The sequence below is a fragment of the Arvicanthis niloticus genome, chromosome 17, assembly GCF_011762505.2.
Source record: "Arvicanthis niloticus isolate mArvNil1 chromosome 17, mArvNil1.pat.X, whole genome shotgun sequence".
NCBI lineage: Eukaryota > Metazoa > Chordata > Mammalia > Rodentia > Muridae > Arvicanthis > Arvicanthis niloticus.
In genome coordinates, this window is record NC_047674.1 from 23,367,629 (window position 1) to 23,384,302 (window position 16,674).

At 42.8% G+C, this 16,674-nt stretch overlaps 1 protein-coding gene across 12 annotated transcripts in view; it reads left to right on the plus strand.

Moving 5' to 3' along the window:
• Positions 1-16,674, plus strand: part of Dock10 (dedicator of cytokinesis 10) — a 258,512-nt gene that overhangs the window by 145,907 nt on the left and 95,931 nt on the right. For all 12 annotated transcript variants that reach the window (XM_076914939.1, XM_076914938.1, XM_076914934.1 and 9 more), the window contains exons 5-7: positions 8,996-9,068; positions 9,335-9,457; positions 9,692-9,826. In XM_076914939.1, coding sequence (XP_076771054.1) covers positions 8,996-9,068; positions 9,335-9,457; positions 9,692-9,826 — 331 coding nt within the window. The remainder of the gene's footprint in view (positions 1-8,995; positions 9,069-9,334; positions 9,458-9,691; positions 9,827-16,674) is intronic.

The window sequence follows — 16,674 nt, forward strand, 5'->3', positions numbered from 1 at the left end:
CAGAAGCCATCAGTTTTCCGTAGCTGTGGTAGGGAGTAAGACTTCCTGCTTGCCTCCCAATCCATGTTCCATTTTGTTTGGCATGAGTTCTACCAGGTCTTGTACATGCTGTCATGACTGCTGCAAGTTCGTATGTGCCCTGTTACGTTTGGAAAATACGGCTTCGCTCCGGTCATCCACCACTTCTGTCTCTTAAAACCTTTCTTACCCTTGGCAGGAGGGGGGGGGGGGATGATGTAGATGTTTCATTAAGAGATGAGCCTCTTATTCCCTGAATATTGGCCAGTTGTGTGTCTCTATGTTAACTGGCATCTATTGCAAGGAGGAACTCTCTTATAAGTGTTGAGAAATACACTCATCTATAGGTATAATGATAAGTCATTGGGATTGGATTAATATTCTATTCATTTAGCTGTATTAATAATAGTAGTAGGTAAATCACCTAAGGTCCATGACCTATGTACTCACAAGTTATTGTCCTGAATATGTTTCATCTTTAGAAGCGAGCCTTAAATTCAATCAAAAAAGGTGTTTGGTTATGCCCATAATAGTCATGTCACTGTTGGGTGTGTCTTGTAAGACTGGTCCAGACTGTTTCCACTGTTCTTGGTACCACTCGGAATTTTATGGTAAAGTCCTGTTACTGAAGATACTACATTTAGAATTTTAAAACATGGAGAAACATATTGGTCCTCACATGGAAGCTTCACCCCTGTTGGCTAACACTCAAAATGCTGGACAGTGCTAAGCATGCTACCAGAAAAGAAAATTAGTCATTAGTATTGCCTAACTAAGAGTCCTCTGACTTAATGACTGGTCTGGAAAACTATGCCCACAGGGTATATTCCTATCATGTGCCCAAAGTGATGTTCTGAAATACAGAGACATTGAGGAATTGTCAAATCCAGCGGACAAGGAAATGAATCACTTCATATCATCATTTTTGTGGTGACAGATCTTAAGACCACTCCCTCTCCAGTTTACAAAACTGTATGTGTGGTGTCTTGACATGGGAGTTTCCTCCACTCACTCTTTACTGCCATAACTAATCAGTTTAAAAAAAAAAAAAAAACATTCTATGATGCACATGTTTCAAACAGAACAGCTCAAGCAATTGCTCTGAAACTTGCCATTTGAACTTGCCCCTAGAACCCAAATGGCATGTCACCTCTCATGGGAGGGAGAGAGGAAAATATTATATTCAAAGGCTTTATCTTGTCAATCAAATAAAACTGTGAAAGAACCAGTTCCTTGTTTAAGGGGTATAATATGTTTTTCCAGAAACAGAGAATGGGTTAGGAAGTGTTTTCCAGTGATCCAAAGAGAATGCTGTAAAGACTGCTTACTCTGCCTTCCCAGGAAGTTGACCATGACCAAAAGGAACAGAACAAGTTAACATCATTGTGTCAAGTAGCACAGATGAGTTGGAATGAAATCGAGGCTCTGCAAAGAAAAAAAGAGAAGGATTCTGTATTCTTAGTGTTTTCAGTGATGATTTGAAGTCATCTTTCCTGATTAAGTTGTTTCACAGAGACATCCTCCAATCCTATCTCTTCAGTGTGTTTATATAAGTGGCCCTTGGTCTCTTCATTTTTTTATCTCTGTAAAATAGCAAGATTAGACAAGATTGGAGCCCCATACATCTGTTGTTAGGCAAAAAGCAATAATGTTTGAATGCTGAACTTCTGTCTATATTTTTAAATATCTTCCAACTTGTCAGTCAATAAGCTATAGATGGGGAATGTCATATTACATATTATTGGGGTTTTTATATAAATTAATTTGGGTTTGTAAATATATAAGTTATATGTATTTATTAACAGATATGTTTTAAATACCTATCAGACTTCAAAATGAGGTAACCTCCATGGGAAGGGGAAGCAGGTGCATTCTTCTCTGTATGAGCAATGTAGACTCCACGACATCAGCATCAGGTGCATTATTCTGTCATCTTAGCCCTATTTTCTGAGACAACCTTGTTCATTGAACCTGAAGCTCACACTTTAGCTTTAGTGACTGGGAGTAGCTCCTAAGAACTTCCTATATCTCACCCACCCCTACCAGTACTGGTGTAACAGTTATACTTAAACACAACTGGCTCATACATGGGAACAGGGGGTTGGAATTCAGATCCTCCTCACACTTCTGCAGAAAGCACTTTCTCCACTGGACCATCTCCTAGCCCAAGGGATAATCCCCAAATAACGGTGACTACAGCTCTTCTTCCCACTTTTACTGTTGAGAAAGACTCTTACCATATGCAAGTACTGATCAGCAGGTCTTGAGATTTTCACGAAGACCACAGACAAAACAGTAGAGAAGGAAACTGGCACACTTCATCCACAGCACTCAGCCTCGGGTCCTGTGTTCATCACAGTAGCTTTCAGGACCTGGTGATGGAAACGGGGAGGGGCAGGATGGGTAATAGTGATGGATGTAAATGTCTTCTAATTTTTGAGAATCTGTTGAGACATGGACAGTGCTTAGCAATGTGGGGAAAAAAAAGGCTTGGGGATCCCGCAGTTCCTCCTGCCATGCTGTGGGTAGTCGGCTGGGAACGCTCTGGGTTTCTCCAGCTGGAAGTTGGGCCCGGCTGTTCATTAACTAAAAGTCTCTCCCTGGCTCCTCACGGTTTCTCATAGCGGCACAACCCCAACACACGAGGAAGCCCTTGGGTTTCCAAAACTGGTTTATTCACATGGCGAATTGTGGACGGATCTGGATGCATACCCCCCAAAACCCAGGATCGACTTGAGTTAAAAGGGGAGGGGAAAAGGGGGGAGGGGCTGGGGAGGAATGTTTAATCGGCTCCACCTCTGGCCTTCAGGTATGTAAATCTCTCTAGGGCCTGTTCACGCCCTCCACCTGTGTACATGACTGAAGGGTGGAGGTGAAATGGAGATTAGACCTTGTGTTAGGCCCAACATCCCACCCTTTTTTCTTTCATAAAAGGAGGGGCAACTCTGTGTTAATGAGAGATGTGGACCACGTGGAAGTGGGCCTAGGAACAGGGCTAAACATCCTACCGTCCCTTAAAAGGGTCTCCGGGGTTTAAAGCCCGTTCAACCAGGCTATGTCCAAACCATCTCTTCACGGCCCAACATCTCACTGTTTTTTTGTGAAAATTTGGGATGAGGTGGTCAAAATAAAACACTATGTAGGCCAGAGGGTGTAGCATAACCAAGTCAAGGGTAATGGGAATTGAGGGTAGGGTTTGGAAGGCAGGGAATCATTGAAACAATTAAATACAGATTGTACAGTTTGAGGGTAATAACATCTGATTAATCTAAATAGACATTATGTTTTCCTCACTAACATGTAACTTTAGCTATGTGACTTTAGCAAAAGAGTTCATTTGTAGCTGGAAGGTCTGGATCTGTCTTCTGTAGTGAGCATCTCTGGGTTCTGGCGTGCATCTCTGGAGCCTGGTGTGGGTCTCTGGATCTCAGCATGTTCTGGGTTCTTCAGTCAGATGAGACGACTGGAAGAAGGCAGCTTGGCAGGTTCCAGGAGGTGGCTCTGTCTCTGGATCTCAGCGTGTCTCTGGAGTCTGCAGTCAGATGAGGTGGCTGGGAGGAAGCAGCTTGGCATCTCAGGCAGGTTCCAGAGGATGGCTGGACTCTGTTGGATCTGTGGGTATACCTGTAGGATAATCACAGCAGGGAAGGAGCATCTCCAGCAGGGAGATGTCTGTAGGCTGGATATGGAGCATTAAATTGCTTGGGAACAAGCACCTTATGGCCTGTCGTTAAGATCCTGGAAAAGCAAAGGTGTTTGAGGAAAGTTTAGTCTTAGAAGGTATCTTTGAGTCTGTTTTTGGATGGCTGAGGGAGAAAAACAATGTTAATTTTGTATTTGGGATTGGCAGCAACAGTTTGCCTGTAAAAGAAATTAGTTGTTAATTAAGACTCAAGAAATGGTGATCAGCACGTTCACTTAAACTGTGGAAGGAAATTAGATGGCTTTTAAACCTTGAAGAAATTATAAAGGTTGAAAAAAAATAATGTTGGACATATATCACGAATATTAGAGAGAAAAGGCAGCATTAAAATAAAAAATTAACAAACATTTTGGTTGAAAAACACAAGCATTGTTGCTCTAGGTGTTCCTGTTAGAAAGAAAAGGAAAATTTTTTGGTTGAAAAACAGGAACATTTGTTGTAGGCCCTCCTGTTGGGGAGAAGCAGTATGGCGGGTTTAGAAGCAGTGGGGAGGGGCCTTGTTCTGCGATGTGGCGTCCGGGTGCTCATGTGGCGTCCGGGTGCTCTGGCAGAGAGGACCTGTATTCCACCTTTCTTTTTATTAAAAATTTTAATTGTAGAGAAGGATCAAAAGGCTAACTTGAAGTTTATAGGGAGAGATACCTAGGCTTGATAGGAGAGCTAAGAGTCAGAGAGTGAAAGGCTATATGAATCTCTCACCTAAGGAAGGAGTCTTAGGAGGGTCACAGCAGGCACTGTGACTTGAAAGACAGCTGTTGTCTGTGAAGGAGCCCTCTCTGTGGAGCTGGGGGATGGGCAAAGTGGAGGCTAGGGGGTCTGCCATCTTGCCCTTGAGCTGGAAAGCACATGGAGAGGGAGAGACAGAGAGAAAGAGAAGGAGTTAAAGTAGAGAAGTTGACCAGGAACACATGGAGAAAGAGTGGGGCCTAGTCTTTTGAACTAGGCAGTAGCTAAAAATTAGAAGAAGCTAACAAGGAACACGTGGAGAAAGAGGGGGGAGACAGAAAGAAGCCTGCCTAGTTTTGTGAACTAGGCTGGGAATTACTCACTGTCCTGGAGTTTCGGGGAGAGGTTTTCTGTGGGCAATAACTGGGGAGAACACTCTTGGAGCTGGCTCTACTACCTGTAGCTGGCTCTACCACCTGTAGGGAACGATATGGGCTCATGCGTGGGTGAGCGGGTCCCCTGCGGAACCTCAGGCGGTAGGTTGGATTCCGATGGACCAGGAGTTGTGTTCCCTCGGGGACTTCATCTTTCATCTGTCTAATCTCACCAGCATTATGGGGAGGTCCACGGTGCACAGCATAGTGGCTCCCTTCTACTGGAACTCCATCTGGGCCAGTCACATTTGTTGCTTTAGGACCCCCTTTTCCTACAACCACATCAAACTCTACAATTTCTCCCTCCCCCACACTGCGCAGATACTTTCGTGGATTATTCTTCTTGATGGCAGTCTGGTGTATAAACACATCTTCTTTGGTGTCATTTCGGTTTATAAATCCATATCCATTTCTGACGTTGAACCATTTGACAGTGCCAAGGACTTTGGTGGCGAGAACTTTCTTCTCCAAGTCCTCGATGCCCACGGGAGCTGAAGAGGCCGGGGCGGGTCCGGGGGCTGCGTCTCTGCCGGGGCTCCCCGCGAGGGGCGCGACTGGCGCCGGGGCCTGGGGCGTGCCGCTGGCTGCAGGGCTCTTAGGCGCAGGGTCAGCGGCCTGCAGGAGCGTGGTGTCGCAGGTGGTGGCCTCAGCCGCCTCGCTCATGCCGCCTCTCTGCTCTCTCCGGGCACCGGTTAGCGCGGTGGCGGTCTCGGAGGGGCCAGCTCGCAGCAGGCGGCTCGGGGGCGGGGGACGCGCGAGCTCGAGGTCTCCCTGGGTCTCCCGGCCCCGAAGATGGCAGGTTGTAGGGCATTCATCTTTCCAATGTCTTGTCTCCCCACATTTGAAGCAGATTCCTTCTGTTTTTACTGCTGCCACAAATGCCTGAGCTATGGATGTGACCTGGTGCGATGCAGTTCCTATTTCTCTGGTTGCCACAATCCACCTATCATGATGTTCTTCCCGGAGACCCTGGCAGGCTAGTCTAGACTCAGAAGTCATGCCTTCCCAAACAATGGTTTTAAGAAGAAGGTCTCTAGCTGTGGGATTGGAGATTTTTCTTTCTAAGCTCATTTTAGTTCTGAGGATAAAATCAGACAGGGATTCTCCAGGCTTCTGATGAAGGGAGAGTAGGGAGTGGGCAGGGTCTTGAGATCCTGAAGGTGGGGTAAGCCTATTCCAGGCTTGAATGGCACAGAGGCGGACCTGGTCATAGTAGCCTGTTGGCTGACTTGCCTGTTGTGCCCCAGTAGAGAAATCTTCCTGGCCAAAGAGTTCTTTAAAACCCCATGGAGTGTCATCTTCCCTTCCCTGGTTTTGCCTGACTTGCTGAAGACACTCATCACGATAATACGCCTCCCATTCTAGAAACATTGGATCAGGAAGGGCAGAACGGCAAATATCTCTCCAATCTTGGGGGGTGTTTAAGTTGGCAATATGGCTCTGTAGGAGGGATTTTGTCCACGGTGCATGAATGCCATCTTCCTTCACTGCCTGCCTGAGTTCTTTTAGGTCGGAGGCTTGGATAGGGTGCCATTTAAGTGGTTTAGTTCGAGTGGGGTGGATATTAACTGGGAATGTTTGAGCAGTTTGGGTTTTATCTATGGATTTTGAAGGACTGCTACTTTTGCGGCTAAGAGGAGGGGGAGGGGACTTATCTCTCTTTGGTTGGGAGGTAAGAGGGAAGGCAGGGGAAAGCTCCTTTGGTATTTTAATGAAGCCTTGCCTTTGGATGGGGGAGGGAGGGACAGGAGGAGCACATGGTTTCATTTCCTCCAAGGCATAAGGGGGAAGGGGTGGGTATATGGATTTTATTTCTCTTATTAGTTGGGTAAGGGCCTCAAGGTCTGAAACCAGGTGACTTTTGGGACCTTGGTTTTTGGGTTCATTTAACTGAGGGGCCCCAGTAGCTGTGTTGTTCTCAGTCTGTCCTATTTTTGATGGTCTTATACATTGCCGAATTGCAGCTAAGATTGGCAAAAACTCACAAGGGGGTTTTTTATCTCTGTTTTTGATAAGGGAAGCTACTTTGCTCCAAGAGTCTGGACTGTAAATATTATCCTCTGCCATGCATGGTGCTATCTGAAGGACTTCCTCCCAAAACAAGGAGGCTTGCCTTTTGCCTATTTTTATCCCGTGGGTCTTTAGTAAAGAATATATTTGCCTGGCTTGGGGTGAACATTTACGTGAGGTGGAGTTTCCCATGATAGAAAAGAGGAGAAACGCCTTGTCCAATGGGAACGTTCCCTTGGCCTATTGGCTTTGGGGGATTCCACAATGGTCCAAGAGCGCCAAGCCTTCCCGCAGATTTAAGAACTGGCAGCCGCCCTTATGGCTTTTAAATGGCTGCTGCGTCACCAGATTTCTTTTTGTTTTAGAGAGAGTCTAGATAGAGTCTTTGCCAACGCCCGTTGCGGGCTATCGGGATTTAAGCAGAGGCCAGGGAAGCTTTGAACTAGCACCAGAGAGTGGCCCTGGCCAGGAGGTAGCAAAGGCTCCCTTGGCTTACTTAAATCCGCGCGATGGCTTCCGACTGAAACACAGGAGGAAAAAACAGATTTCTTGTTTCAAGAGTTCGGGGCTTACCCTTCCCGCGGTATCAGTAGCTGCGTGGTTGTGTGGCTTCCAAGGCCCCACGTTTGAGGCGCCAGATGTGGGGAAAAAAAAAGGCTTGGGGATCCCGCAGTTCCTCCTGCCATGCTGTGGGTAGTCGGCTGGGAACGCTCTGGGTTTCTCCAGCTGGAAGTTGGGCCCGGCTGTTCATTAACTAAAAGTCTCTCCCTGGCTCCTCACGGTTTCTCATAGCGGCACAACCCCAACACACGAGGAAGCCCTTGGGTTTCCAAAACTGGTTTATTCACATGGCGAATTGTGGACGGATCTGGATGCATACCCCCCAAAACCCAGGATCGACTTGAGTTAAAAGGGGAGGGGAAAAGGGGGGAGGGGCTGGGGAGGAATGTTTAATCGGCTCCACCTCTGGCCTTCAGGTATGTAAATCTCTCTAGGGCCTGTTCACGCCCTCCACCTGTGTACATGACTGAAGGGTGGAGGTGAAATGGAGATTAGACCTTGTGTTAGGCCCAACATAGCAATGAATGGGATTGCCTTCTGTGCTACAGCTTCCAGTGGTGCACAGGGAAGTAGGCACTGTGCTGTCCTTCAGAGGGAAACTAAAAGCACTTTCCATCCATTAGGTACTATCCTGTGAGAATGCTCAGGGGGAACTGGAGTGTAAGGAGCCTTTAGCCCTCTCCCTTTCTCTTCAGAACATTGTTAGCGCAGGAAGAAATCTGTGATGGGTTTAACAAATTCACCTCTGGTCTTCTTTTCTCGTAGTCTGACTCAGATTCTATGTGGTATGTCATCTTAAAACATTAAAGGGGAAGTCTGCACATGGGAGATTTTATGCCTTAATAGGTGGCAAAGGGCTGACAATCAAGGAAAGCTTAAACTTTGAGTGGAGAGTCTGGCTTCTGCCAGCCATTCATTTTGAGACAGGCTTGAGCCAAGGAAAACTTACTTCAGACTTATTTTATTCTGTACATATAAAGCCATGTGGGCTTGCTTGCTCCCCTGGGATGTCTGATCATGCCACAGCCGAATCTGAAATTTCTGTGATGCCAAAGGGTGCACACAGCACATGCAGCCACCGCTACTCCATTTGAGTGGGCTTCTGAGGGGCTACCACAGGGGCATGATGCAACGTGAGAGCCAAAATATAGGCTGCTTCTGGGAAATCAAGTCCTTTCATGCCTGAGGCTGCTGTCCAACCATGCAGAAACATTGACTGTGTCACATACAGGTGACCCAAAATAAAGCTCACAAAATTGTCATTGCTTAATATCCTGCTTCCGATTGCAGAGGAGGAGAGGAAACACTCAGATTTACGTCCTTCCTCTTTGCTCTCATTCAACACAAAAAGATATGTACAAATCTACATCAATTTGTAACTCCTCAATTTAAAATATGCACTTAGTAGAGATAAGATACAATGTCTTAAAGGGAAAGGTAACACTTTCCAGAGAAAGAACCGATAGATTTTAAGGTTGCAAAGCTTACAGAAACTGAAACAATGTTAATGGAGTCATCGTGATCTTGGAAACAGCAGAAAACAAAAGCAAGATATCAAATAACAAACTCGACATATTTTTTTCTCTTCTTTTTCAAATATCAGAGCAGAACACAAGCCAGAGAAACTTCCGTCACATTCCTTTGAGGTTGACCATGAAGACGCTGACAAGGATGAAGTAAGTGATTGTTGCAAGGAACAGGTTTCAAACATAAGGGCAATTAGTTCCTGCCTGCACTGGCTCCTTTGCAATCTCTTTCTGGTGAACAGCAGGAGCTGGTTGTGTTGGGGCTTTTAGGCAAAATGATTCATGTTTGTTTTGACACCGAACATGATTATTATGGATGAGTCAAAGAGGACTAGAAGTCTTGCTTTTAAATGCAGTGTCTAAGATCTGGGCTCCACCAGGCTTGGCTGCCTTGCTAATGATGGCTTTTGTTTCAGGATACCACATCCCACTCATCATCCAAGGGCGGTGGGGGAGCTGGAGGTACTGGTGTGTTCAAGTCTGGCTGGCTTTACAAGGGGAATTTTAACAGCACTGTGAACAATACTGTCACTGTTCGGGTAAGGACACCTCAAAACTGATCCCAGATCAGTCACCTTTCTGCACATCCCTTCTTGAGGCACAGCATGGAGACAAGCCATTTGCATGAAGTTTATGTTTTCTACATTATTTTATTTACCAGAGCCTCTGCTCTAAGTGCAGTGCCCTGCTGATGAAATTAATCTGAAGCCTTGTCATTTTCTTGAGTAGCAGTGTAACAGAATTCAAACTCTCTCCTTTTATCTTCTCTTTAGTCGTTTAAAAAACGCTACTTCCAGCTGACTCAGTTGCCTGATAACTCCTACATTATGAACTTTTACAAAGATGAGAAGATATCCAAAGAGCCCAAGGGCTGCATCTTTTTGGATTCCTGCACGGGTGTGGTGCAGGTGAGTGAAAATCATCTTCCCCGTGATGGCTGTATTTTTGTTGCAGGACTCATGTAGCAAACATGTAAACTGTATCTGTGTAAGTCAAGAGCTGTTCTAGACTCCGGGAACTTGCTGAACAGTCTAGATCCATACTTCCACAAAACTTACTTTCCATAAAGAAAAAGAACCAAGAAATAAGCAAAGAAACAAAGGAGCAGTGGAATCAATTGGTTTTGTTGTTGTTTTTCACTGAAAAACAAAAAGAGGTAGACAGATAGATGAAATGTATGTATCCTGATATTGGAAAGAAATATTGATATTTGAAAAGAGACATTTTTAAAAGAATACAAAAATAATTAAAATGAAAAAAACTAAAAGATCTCTGCAGGAAGGATGCGTGGGAGCGGTAATCGCAGAGTCCTGAGGTATAAAGCAAGACTGAGCTATTTCTTCAGGCACAAGAAGAAAATGACCCTTATCCAGTCTACAGCCTAAAAATCCAACGAACTAATGAAATTCATGAGGGAAATATGTCAGTCACATATTTGATGCATATACTTTATAAACCATATTCGCTTTATTACCAAGTAATAAATTCCACATATACACACACGTCATCTGTCTTTGAAGTGGAGATTTTCTTTAAAGTCACAGATTCCTTCGACTGTCAAGAGTTTACAGACAAGAATGTTCTAGAAGCTCTTGATCTTCAAATTATTGTCCTTAGTATTTCACATGATAAGTGGAAGGAGAATAATTCTGTAGTTGTCTCCTGGTCCATGGACATTGGATGTCCTTTCTTTTTTAAAAAAATAAATTCATAAAAAAAATCTGTTGTTGTTTTTTTTTTTTTCTTAAAAGTTGAAGCAATTAAATATTGTAGCAATCACTCCTCAAATTTTACAGTAAGACTCTGGACCGTAGAGATATACTTTTTGTATTAAGCACACCCCAGATCTTTACAGAGCCTGTAATGTCATAGCTGAGTTTCCATCCTGAACCATTACAGAGGATGCAAAATAGTGTTGTCTGCAGCCTCTCAGGCCTATGCTGTTTCTGGACACTTCATCTGTTAAAGTCTGGAACTCCTCCAGAAAGTAATAAGGCTGAACTTTAAGAATTAATTAAGTATTGCTCAGTACCCTGCTAGAAGGGAAAGCTAATTGCATTTTAATGCAGAAGCCAGCTTTCCATATGGAAAGGGCAATGAGGATCCTAATGGAGAAAGGATATGGTTGTCTGTTGGTGGCTGCTCAAAGGAGACTCTTCGGCCTTAAAATCCATAGCAAATCTTTAACAATACTTTGGATATCATTGATTACATTTTATAATTATGCTGAGCTGAAATTTGTAAAGTTTTTCCTTTTGTTTTCTCTAGTAAGTGGGTCATTATTTCTAAAATAAGTTCCATCATATTCTTTTTTTATGTATTAAGCTCACAGGGGTGAAATTTATATTGAATGCCATTTCGACACACCACTGTATGTTCTGATCTGTCTATTCTGAACACTGGTCTTTATCATCTCGAACTTAGGTTTTATTTCACTCCCTTTTAAAGCATTGTCTTAGGAAGAACCTGACAGAGCAAGCAGAAGCTTAGGGTCAGTTCTGGTCAGCCTTCAGATCCTAGTTTTGCTGTTTACAACCTAAGCCCCTGAGATTGTCACTCAGCTTCTAACCTCAGGATTCTCATACATAAAACTGCAATAAATGTGCAAAGACTTCAAAAAGACCTAGGTGATTGTGTGTCTGCACCCTGCTTCACTGCCCCCATTATAGTTCACAACATGGGAAGAAGGACACCCTACTGCAGAAAAGCCCTCTAGTAAAATGTGATTTGCATTTCTCAAACTGATTCCTAAATATGTTAGTTAATCCATATTTTTTAGTCACGAACTCATTAATTCATTCAGCGCTTTATTTAGTGATTATATTATGCTTGGAATGAAGCATGGGGAACACTTCCCTTCTAAAGTCAAGGTCAGATACTCTGGCAGGTTCTGGGCATGCAGAAGAATGATAACTCTTACATAGAACATCTCAAATCTAATCTTCACACGTCACCTTTCTGAGATCTTCTTCTTGAGTCACAGCATAGAATCTACAGGGTATCTGGATCTTTAGGATTCTGCAAGGTGGATTTTACATATGTGCCTTTTAAAGAGTTCATCAGTAGATCCCTGAACTTAATCAAGACCGTTCACAGTATCTTCTTCCTTTATAGAAACAGGGGTCTCCAGTTCTTTGAGGTCAGTCTCTTTGGGGTGACACACATCAGGGACATTGTCACCTTCTGGTAGCCCCAGTTCTTACATCACAGCTCTCCCTGACTTACACCTTTTTACACCTGGGAAGGAAATTTCAAAAGAGATCATGCAAATTTTACCCATCACTCCAGTAAGCTCCTGGGGACATTTTGTGCCTGAGCATGAATCACAGGTGTACAAAAGCATAGAACAAATGAATAACTAGACTGAGTCAGATCTGTTTTGTCAGGGATCGTTGCCAGATTCTCTTGAAGAAAAAGAAAGAAAAAGAATAAAATCTTTGCCTCAGTAAGTACTACCTAACTTCTAAGATCTTTTGGGAGTTCAACTTTATGACAGTCCTTCAATGAATATAGCATTTTAGCTTGCCTCATTTGTACTCAATCTATACCATTATTGTTCCCACAAAAAAATTATTGGAATTATAAAACATACACTACAAGGGTGACTTCAAGGAGAGGGAAATGTCAATTCTTTCTCAGGAATAGCAAATTGGTGTTTGTGATTTGCAGGTTCTTGAGTCATGCTAGTAAATAAAATTCTAACCATCCTTTTTTTTTTTTTTTTAGATTATCAATAAACAGTATTATATCTTCATTATAGGCCAATCTAGAACAGATTGCTGCCTCACTTTTATCCAAGGACTAAGGAATATTTATGTTTGCATTATCCAATCTTGGTTCTTCAGGCTTTCTTCGTTCATTCACTCATTTGCTTCACCATCTAGCCATTCATTTATGTCTACATTTTGGGTCTTGCCAGCATTGAAGAAAATGGCTCAGGAACCCCATACGTCTAAGGTCCCATCTCAACAGTGCTAGTGGCTGAAAGCATGTCACAATGGCTCAAGATGATGGTGGAGTGATACCCACAGGTGACACTCACAGATCTGACTCATCCTAGCCACTACATGGATATGAATTTTTTTAAAAAATAATGACTACATGTGTTTAGTAAAAGGCTAGAGATTAAGATAATTTCTGCAGGTTAGACATCACACTTCATGAGTGAACTGAGGCTGAGTGTGAGATGCAGGAGTGCCTTAAACAGTAGAAAAGTAGTGTGTGCATGCTCAACTAAAAACAGTCACATGGGAGGAGTGTAATTTTGAAATAAAATGAATTTAGAAGCTATATATGGCCCCCACATTACCCATTAACAATTTATGGCTCTGAAGATTTTTATTTCCCTTTATAGTAACAACCAGAAAGGTAGTTATCCATTTAATATATTAATATACTTGATGGGATACATATTACTATTGTCCTGTTTATCAAAATAAAACCAAGAGAAAATATGTCTTTCCCAAGTCACAGAACTAATAAGTGGCAAAATTAGATATGGGGTAGAGGAATTTCCAAGATTCAGAAAGTGGTCCATGGGAGTGTTGTATTTACCACATACAAAATTAGCATATCCATAGACACAGATAGCAACTGAGAGAAGACACATGGACAAAGAAACTCACAAGGACATGAGCAGTTTAAGGCAGCCAGACTTAGACATAGGATTCATCTTAGTAACTATATGCATATGTATGCACAGTTCATTGAAAAAGCCAGATATAGGAAAAGGTGTGGTTCCTTTCTTGAAAGAATTTCTAGCCTGTGGAGAGAATACACCAAAAAAGAAGTGGAAGATAGATAGATAGATAGATAGATAGATAGATAGATAGATAGATAAATGACATGAGTAACAATCTCAAACATTAAGTTTTATCATTGCAGTGAGAGTACATTTATCACTGAACAATGCCTCATTCTATTGTAGCAATGATATTATAGTATTCACATTATATTATCATCACACATTTCTGCCTTTAATTTATCGACACCTTATTAGAATATAAGTTTAAGAGTTTGAGGAGATAACTTAGTCAATGATTGCAGAAAAATACGAGGTCCAAAGGTAAGATGCCTAGAAACCCATGTAAAAGTTGGGTGCTGCAGTATACGTCTCTGATCCTGAGTCTTCAACGTAAAAGTAGGCAGATATTTGGAGCTCATTGACCAGCTGTCCTAGCTGAGTGGCTAATTTGCAGATTCAATGAGAGACTTTAACTCAAAAAGTAAGATGGAGAGCTATTGAAGACATCAACATTGAGCTCTGGTCTCTACACACATGCACATAAATACACATGGACTCGTTCACACACAGACATATGCATAACACACACACATGCACACGCGCACACACACACACGAAGCTTAGTAGGAAAGCCTGAAGCAGGACACATAGTTAACAAGGGAAAGCACTTTGGGTGACTATTTGCTAATGCTGTGTGATTGACACTTGATAAATTTTGCTTCTTGAATGAATGGATAAACCTTTTTAAAAAAGTAAAAAAGATGAAAGCCACTAGCATCACAAGCCTGGGTGGGATGTCACGTGTTAGATCATTCTCATTTGGTCCTTGTAAAAATCTATAAACAATCCGAGTAGTATAATAGGCAGAATGCGGCACTTGGTTTGGGTAATTTCCCTCTTTACTACCGAGCCTTCTGTTGGCATTTGTACTTTCCTTACAATCTATATAATTGGGATGTTTCCAGGTGACTAGAAGACCTGCTGTACAATGGCAGCCACCATTCCATACGCATCGTATAGAGACATAGAACTGCCGCCTTTCCTATTGGTTATGTCTCTGGGTAGTACTAGCTTTATGTCAGTGACAGGACATTGATTTCAAGAAAGGGGGGAAAATTGGAAGCGTAAAAATTGTCATTACCTCTTCATTACTATTCCAATGACAATTGCCTGTTGGAATTATTCAAGTATGTTACTGATTTTCCATGTTTGTCTTTTCTTTTTGGTTGTTCTACCCGTGGTTGTCTTTGGCATTACAGAAAGAGCACGAGAAAGTGCTCCCAATGTAGACATCACCCCAGCATCACCCCAGCATCACCCGAGCATCACCCCAGCATCGAACCCCTGCATCAACCTCAGCATTGCCACCAACTCTGCCATAAACTGATGGACACTGCAAGCAGCTCTGTCTCTCTCAGAATCGCAAACACGGTGCCCATTTCCCGTATACACATCCCATTTGAGAAACAATAGCTTGTTACACTTTGCTGAGTTTTTTTTTAATATATGTATTTTAATAACTCTTTTGAATTATTAAAACATTGGCAACCATAGTCAATCCATCTGAAGTACAAAATGCAATTTAGAAAGTCAAGTCTTACTTCTAAAGCTGGATCTCAAAGCAAATTGCAGTGGATCCACTTTTAATTGTGACCCAGAGGAGGATCTGAGAGAGTTTTCCAGCTAGCCCATGCTCTTTCCAGCCTCGGGTGAGACAACAGATTCCACAGTATTGAATTTCCAAATAGCACTAAGATTTGTTTGCATTGTGCTATTCTTTGATTTTGACAACATCCAATCAGAAGTTATGGCCCACACTCAGTACACCCCTACTTCTTCCTTGAGTGTCCGTTTTTAATTCTTCTTGTCATGTGAAGCAATAGGAAACCTCTTTCAGCCCCATTGTCTTTGCTGGCAGGGCCCTGTTTCAGGTGTCTCAGGCAGTCTGAGAGACCTTCCTGCACCACAGTGTACCAGGAGGCTTTGTCAGGGTGGATGGAGGGAATCTGCCCGTCTCTCCCACGTGGAGCATCTAGAGCTTTGCGTTCCTAAGATCTCTGGATACTACGTGTATGGCTGCTTACTCTCTATTTGGGCTGCTACCCTGTTAGAATTGCTATCAAATGCAAGTCTTCACTCTTACTTTGTTTTATCCAAATAATTCTATTCTGTGCCCTTACAGAATCTAGTATCTCTTTTTCAACGCATTTATACAATGTTTAAGTGTGTTTATCTTCCAGTTTTATATGTCCAGGGCTAGCTGTTTAACATTTATCTCCTCCATTCTGCAAGCACAGAGACCAAAAAGATCGCCCGTGCTACAGAGGGAGGAGCAATGAGCTCCTGGGAAGACTTGGCAAAATAGCATAGGCTCATGTCTTACCCGTTTTACATTTTTACATGTTTTTTATTTCTAAGCTTTATTACCAGTCTTTCCTTTTCCTTCACTTCTGAAGTTTTTATTGTCTCAAGGCTTACGTGTTACCACACTGTAAGTTTTCTCATACACATACGAGAGAAAACTGTGACTCCCTGTATCATGAAAACTCTTAAATGTGTGGTAGTGACAGGGGTCACTAAGCCCAGCTAAACAGGTGTCAGTAGGATCCCAGATATGGAAGTGAAACAGGACCCTTTTCCCTGTGGCTTTTTGCTGTGGTTATAATCCTATGCCATTACTCGGGACAAGTTCCATTTTGAATTTACATTTCTAATCTGTGGTTAGAATATATAAAACTCACACCTGCTCCTGTGTGTGTGCCCCTTCCTCCCCTCCCGCATATCCTTCCTTTCACAGATTTCAATGTATACACTACCTCCTGAGGGTGGACTTCCTTGACTGTTCAAAATGCAAATCAGCCTATATCTTAACTCTATTCACCACAAAATATTCAATTTTCCCACTGTTTGTTTCCCCCATTCTTTCAATCTACATATGCCTTCACAATTTCCCCACTAAAATATCAACTTTAAGAGTTAGCTTACTCTGCTCCCTTTGTAAACTGTGACTGG